The 7,730-nt window shown below is 32.3% G+C and overlaps 1 protein-coding gene across 1 annotated transcript in view; it reads right to left on the bottom strand.

Annotated features, from left to right (window-relative positions):
- Positions 1-7,730, bottom strand: part of CNTN5 (contactin 5) — a 466,521-nt gene that overhangs the window by 328,028 nt on the left and 130,763 nt on the right. The window contains exon 5 of the mRNA XM_006907500.1: positions 3,709-3,912. Coding sequence (XP_006907562.1) covers positions 3,709-3,912 — 204 coding nt within the window. The remainder of the gene's footprint in view (positions 1-3,708; positions 3,913-7,730) is intronic.

The raw sequence follows: 7,730 nt of genomic DNA, 5'->3' as shown, positions 1-7,730 counted from the left end.
AAAAATTCAAATAAACTACCTATAAGCAAATTTTGTTTCCAACTATGTTTTAGGAGAATCCAAGCTAAGACAATACATTCTATAATATTTTTAAAGTAAAATGTTATCTGTACTTGAGAGAAAATAATTTGCCTATGTATATAGCTTCTATTATTTTTGGAATGGTCTATCTTTTTTTTTCAGATAAGTGTAAAACCTCAATGTTCTTGAAATGATTTTTATATCTAACTCTATGGTCACAATAGATTAAATGTAATTTTTATATTCAATCCCCTGCTGAGGTGTTTGCCAAGTTTGCAGTAAGGTCCATTCTAATGTCGGCTTCTGCATTTAGAGGTGTGTAAAATCCAACAGGAATTTCAGCTGATCGTGGTGCAATAAATGGATTCATCCACAATCATATTTGGTTTTTACTTTCAGACTAACTGTTTCATGTATGCCACCTACTTGGGAAATATTCATGAATGTGTCTCTCTTATGAACATACTTTTCAATGATTATTTTTGAAGAGAGATCAAATAATGATAGGAAAGTTTTTGATTTAAAAAATGACCCAGCTTAATCTATGCTTTTCTTGGAATAATATTGAGTTTCCTGTTTTTTTTTTCACACATTATCCTGGTATAAATTCTGTAACCATTCAATAAACTCTGTAATTTTTTAATAGAAACTATTAACTTAGAATTGCATATATGTTAAGACTCAGAAGCTTGGAGGTAGTTGTGGGTTCCCCTGTCTGGTTTCCTTCTGAGATAGGGTGAGAGGGTGGCTGAGTAAGGAGTGTTGACAGTCAGCTCTGCTTTGATGTGAAAGCAAGGAACTGGTTGTCAGGCCATGGACACCCACATGCCAGAATGAGAAGTTTCTGCATTGTGTGCCACCATTCACATCAAGACTTTAGCTCTCCATGAAAGTTTATTCTTATTGTTAAGAAACAAGCCCTTTGGTCTTTTTGCATGTAGGAATAGGTGAGAGAAGGAATTCCAATATTTCACTGAAATAGATGGTCAACATACATACCTTCAATCCCCCTTTGTTTAGTCTCATTTTTTATGTCCACCTTTAGCTAGCTTTGATTTCAGAGCTTCTTCAGGATTCCACTTGGGCACATGGTCTTTAGCCCTTTTAACTTCTTTGGACTCTTTAAACTTTATCCTAGGTTTTAGTTTTTCTACCTGTTTAATCCTTTAACTCACATCCTTCCTTATTTGTCCAGAAATAATATACCAAAATGTCTCATTTGTTACTTAAATACTTCCTCTACTCCAGCATTCTCACTGATGGTATAAATTTCTTCTTGTAGGGTCTCGCAAGGGTGACAGGCAACAAATACATGCATGCAGTCCACCATCTTGAGCTAAATGTCCACTTCTCCTTGTTGAGACACTCATTTCCCTTAGCTTCCTTGTCACTATATTACTGTTTTTCTTTTTTTTCCTATTATCTCTGACTTCTTATTATTATCTTTTGTATGATTTTCATTCTTTACCCTTCTAATGCATTTTGGATTACACAAGGCTTGATCCTAAGCTCATTTCTCTTCACCTCTTTTCATTGGCTTTCTTAACCACATTAATGATTTCATTTAGCTAGATTAAATAAGAAGCATAGATATTTTCCATCATTATATGGAACTTCATGAAGAAAAAAAGGAGAAATCGAGAGTTGGCTTTATGAAGTGGGACTTGATGGGAGAGGGATATGTGGTTTTTTGATCACATTAGCATTTATAAACCACTACATTCATTTAATATGGATATGATAAAAATATAAACATTAGTAGACAAATAACCACCAAGAAAGCAACAAGTTTAGATAACTCACAGAAAGAAGAAATGCGAATTTTCTAACTTCTCTCTCAAAATCTTAAGACTGTCATTGAAAGATGTAATTGAAATGTAGCAGATGTTTTCTACCTGTTTCTTTTCAATTTAAATGTTAACTTTAAAATAAGTTTCATTTTACTTATTTGTATTGTTTTACTGAGTCTTTCATACAGTACTGCTTAAATGATGATTCGTTGAAAACATAGTTGTTTGTAAAACAAAAAGTCAACAATTTTAACTGCTCCAGTAAACTCAATTAGAATAATGACTAAAAATAATTTATTAGTTTAGTGACATATTACCAGCTATATAAAAAATGACTAATAGTGTAATGTTCTGAGAAGGCCAGAGAGAATGAAATCAACAGTCAAGGATAAAGGGATGGTCCTAATAGGAAAAACAGTGTATTATCTCTATTGAAATAGGATGAGAGAAGAAAGCTGTGAATGGTGACATAGATTTGAATTTTACCAGCAGGAAGATTAATTTAATACTTATGTAATTTTTGTGAAGGGGTATTGTAGGAATAATCCAGTTTAAGGAAACAAAGAGGCTTCCAAAAACTCTTAGGAGTTACAGATTAAATCCACAGAAATTTAGTAGGATCGAGTGTCAATGCCGAAGTCCCATTTGTAGTTAGTGATCATGATCCATAAATCATCACCTATTCATTTAACTATGCCAAAGGTTCTGCCTGCTCCAGAGCCCTGTATTTAATTAATTATTATATTCTGGTAGTTCTACCTCCATAATATCTCAGGCATATTTCCTACCCTCCAATGCTATTACCACTGCTTTTATTCTGTTCCTTATAACTTCTTGTCTGGTTAGTTTTAATAGACTCTAAATTGATCTCCAAATTTCTATTTTTGTTTCCCATCTATTCCTCCATGCCATTACTTAGCTCTGTGACCTTTGGTAGGTCCCTTCATCTCTCAAATATTGGCTATCTCATCTCTAAAATAGATATTGCATTTATACTCTCTATTTGATTGGATAATTACTATTGTGTATAGTTATATTTACTCTGAAGTCTAAATATATGATGAGAAAATAAGTAGTAAGCAAAAATGTTGTGATATAACTCTGGTTAAACATCCAGCAGCATATATTTTAAAACTAAGCATATAAAAAAGTAGTGTTGAAATATACCATTTATTAAAACTTCACAATCAATCGGGGTTCTCAAGCTCACTTCCTAATAATGTCTTTATAGATTTTTATTGTGTGACAGAGCAAGCCACATATCATATATCAACTGTAATATAGCACTTGACTTCCATAATGCAATGCTTAACTGTAAATGTCTATAACTAGAAATGAGGTGTTTAAATTTGAAGATACTTTAGCTAGATGGCAATATCTATAATTATAGAATCATCATTTCTGCCTGAATTGAACTTAAAAGTTAAAGTTCTGACTGCTTCTATTATAGGAAAAGTAATAATAACAATTATAATTATACCATGAAGTATAAAAGCTGAACATTCAATTTGAAGGGAGCTAAAATAAAAATGTAATGAAAAATGAACCTATAAAATGCTTGCAATTCATGTACATGTGCTATATAGAGGACCTAAAGAGCAAATAAAAGAACTGCGGAGTCTTTACTAAAGTTCATTTTTTTTCACATTCTCTCTCCCTTTTTGGCTTTAGAGGGACATTATGGTTAATATGTCTCCTCCACAGATCATCAATTTCCTACGTCAAAATTTTTATTCTAAGATATGCATAATCTCAAACTAAAAATATAGAATTTCTAAATAAGGCAAATGCCTTTTTATTTCATTTGTGCTAGGTTTAAGTGCTTAGAAAAACATTAATACATCTTTGTTTTTCATTTAAGGTGGCTGACTATTTCAATCCAGCCCATGCAACTTACCATCATTACGGAGAGTGAGTGGTGTTGGAGGACTAAGTACTCGGGCATTCGTCACTGTGTTTTTCACTAGACAAATATAGCTGCCAACATCTGATGTTTGGACTTTCGAAATATAGAGATTGCCTGTCTCCTGGGAAATGAACCGCCGGCTATCTTCTGCCACGAAGGAAGGGAACTCGTTAAATACCCAGCTATAGATGATCTCTGAAAATACACAAAATCCAATTGTTGAAAGACAGATTATTTTAATAACAGTTAAAGCTCAACCAACAAAGCCTCTACTAAGTATTAGATATATTGCAAGGCCATATGTATTTTATACAGTTATCTATATCATTTAGTATTTTATATTCAAAGGACTGTTTTAAAATTACAGGAAAATCTGAAATATTTATTAAGGATACTTAACCTTTATCTATTCACCATGAATTCATTCATTAATTCAATTCCAATGAGTTGAAGGTGCATTAAATGATTGGCACTATGATAGCACTGAAATTAAAAAGATAAGAGAGACAGCTTCCCATTCTCAAAAATTAGTCTAATCATAGAGATTTATCCAAATCTATGAAACAGTGTAGAATAAAGAAATGGAGATATATATTTTATTGTAAAGAAGGCACGGAAGAGAGATACTTAAGCAATCATATCCATCAGCATAAACTTCTTGAGTTAAGAGACACCTTAGCTACATTCATTCATTCATTTGTTAACAAAAATTGGTTGAAGGTCATGATAGACTAGCATTGTTCTAAGTGAAAAAACAGTCAAGTCTATGTTCTCATGGAGATTTCATAATGGTGGGAAGAAACTAAGAATGCGAAAAAGCATATATCAAGTGGTGATAAGTGCTGTTAAGAAAACTAAATCATGTTAAGAGAACTAAAGAGTAATAGGAGTGAAAAGAACATGTGAATTTATATGTGCAAAGCTCTCTCTGGCCACTGAGTAGAGAAGAGACAGTGTGAGGATAAAGCAGGGGAAGCAGGAGGAATAATGACCACTAGACTAAAAGGCTATTTTCAAAATGACCATGAAAGATATAAATGATTTTCTTTAGAATGGTAGTGGTAGTGATAGTAATGGTGATGTGGTGAGAAATGATTGGGTCTAGTAAAAATGTAGAGTTGACAAAAATTGATGGATTGATTATGGAATGTGAGAAAAAGAGAGTCAGGTGGTATGGTTTTGGGCCTGAGTAACTGAGCAACTAGAAGAATGTATTTCCCTTTATTGAAATGGGAAGAATACAGAAAGAGCAGTTCTTTAGAGATATGGGGGGAGTAAAATCAGGAATTTAATTTTGACAAATTAAATTTCTCATATTAGCTAGCATTCAATTAGAGAAATTGAGAAGCAGTTGTATGTTTGAATATGGAGGCCGATAGAGAAATCTATGTTAGTATTATAAATTTGGAATCTTAAAAGATTAGTTTGAGTTAGCCAGGTGAAGAGTGTATGGAGTGCTGAAAGTATTCCAGTCTCAGGAGACAAATGAGATGGTTATTCAGACAAACAGTTGGAAGGTATGAATGGATCATCACAGTTTTGTATTATTGAAGTAAAAAGTACAAGGAAGTGAACAGTCAGAGAAGAGATTGGAGAGATTAGAGATAAATCCAAATTACTAAACACAGATTGACATGGTATGCATGCTATATTAAGTAGATGTGCTCTATTCTATACTCAGCGTGTCACTATTGAACATTTTTCAGCAAAGGATCGACATCAATATATACATTAATAGGTTATTCTGATGATTTTGCAAAGGTTGGATTTAAATAAGAGCAAGGCTGCAGGAATGAACAATAAGACAATATTGCATACTGAAGATGAGAGCTGAAAAAATCTGAATCAAAAACATGATCATAACAATGAGAAGGATATTGATCTGAGGTATATATTGGAGGTAAGACAAACTGAGAGACAAATAGTCCAGGAACATTCTCCTATCTCTCTTGAATGACTGGAAGAGTATTTTTTTTTTTTTAACATAAAAAGTTATCTGAGACAAACTGAGATGAAATTAACTGAAGGATTTAATCTGCAATTGAAAGTCTGAAACAGTATCCTGCTTGAACAAGTGTGCCACATCAATCCACTAATACTCCAGTATTATTCATAGATAGGACTTTGGTTTCTGTGATTTTAAAATGCCACATCTATTCCTCTGTAGAGTAATTGGCACATTTTAATGTACAAGCTGGGAGTTTCATTTTCCCAGGCTCTCTTTTCCATCACTGCATTGGTATCGAGGAGCTTATTGCTTCACCTCACTATGGAGTTCAGAATACAGTACTTTCTATGACATTTAGATTCATAGAATCTGAATGGCTGATTAAATGGCCCTCTGATGGCCGAAAGATGGCGATATTTTTCACCCTGTAGTGAAAGGTTTCCAGGAGTTGCTTCTTTTTATTTGAATTATACTTTATCCAAAGAATTATTTGAAAATAACCATATATTTGAAAGACAATTTTGCAAAAAAAAAAAAGAAAGGAAAGGAAAAAGAAAGGAAAGAAAGAAAGAAAGAAAGAAAGAAAGAAAGAAAGAAAGAAAGAAAGAAAGAAAAAAAGAAAAAAAGATAAAGAAAGAAAAGATAAAGAAAGAAAGGCAGACAAAGGCATACTGGTTTACGAGAAAGATAATTGCTTCACTTTCAGGGCATTTTGAGTTTGAGATGTGTGAGGCAAATCTAGATAAGGAGCTCCAGTAGTTGGAAAAAATATGTTTGAAGGACAGGAAAGGAAATTCATTGTGAGGTTTAAATCTAGAAGTCAGTATATTGGTATAACTGAATCCATGTAAGTAGACAAGATTAACTAGGGAGAGTAGATATGGTGAGGAGAAAGTTCTCTGGGAAGAACAAATATCTAAATAAAGGTAAGAAAATGTTCAAAGGGTAAGAGAGAAGGAACTGTTGGAAAGATTCAAATGGAATAAAGAAAATGCAGTGTCATAGGCATCATGGCTTAATTTCAAGAAGTTAAATGACACCAAATAAGGCTAAAAAAACAATAAGATAAATAAAAAATTCATTTAGGATTAACATTTGGCACTTAGAAACTAAACAAATACAGGAAATTTGCAGGATACAAAATCAATGTACAAAAATCTATTGCATTCTTATATACTAACAATGAAATTTCAGAAAAAAATAAAAATTCCTTTTGCAATTGCAATAAAAAGAGTAAAATAACCTACAAATAAACTTAACAAAGCATGTTAAGGACCAACATACACAGAAAACTATAAGACAATATTAAAAAATAGAAAACACTAAAGACACTAAACACACACACACACACACACACACACACACACACACACACAAAACTATTAGAAACAATATACAGATATAGTAAATTTGCAGGATACAAAATCAATGTACAAAAATCTATTGCATTCTTATATACTAACAATGAAATTTCAGAAAAAAATAAAAATTCCTTTTGCAATTGCAATAAAAAGAGTAAAATAACCTACAAATAAACTTAACAAAGCATGTTAAGGACCAACATACACAGAAAACTATAAGACAATATTAAAAAAAATTGAAGACACAAAGAAATGAAAAGATATTCTGTGTTCATGGATTGAAAGAATCAGCATAGTTAAAATAATCTTATTACCTAAAGCATTATACAGATTTAATGCAATCTTTGTCAAAATATCAATGACATTTTTTAAAGAAATGGAACCAAAATTCACCAGATTTGTACAAAAGACCCCGAATAGCTAAAGTAATCCTGAGAAATAAAGGACAAGGCCAGAGGCATCACTCTGCCTGACTTCAAATTATATTAGAAAGTGACAATAATCAAAACAGCATGGTATTGGCAGAAAAACAGACACAAAGATCAATGGAACAGAATTGGGAGTCCAGAAAGAAATTCACATCTATATGGGCAAGTAACTTTCAACAAACGAACCAAAAACATACAATGGAGAAAAGAAAGCCTCTTCAAAAAATGGTGCTAGGAAAATTGGAAAGCCGCATAAAAAAAATGAAACTAGACCGC

This window comes from Pteropus alecto, unplaced genomic scaffold, assembly GCF_000325575.1.
Source record: "Pteropus alecto unplaced genomic scaffold, ASM32557v1 scaffold12, whole genome shotgun sequence".
Taxonomy (NCBI): Eukaryota; Metazoa; Chordata; class Mammalia; order Chiroptera; family Pteropodidae; genus Pteropus; species Pteropus alecto.
Note: the sequence above shows the minus strand (reverse complement) of the source record. Positions and strands in the feature narration are given on the sequence as shown.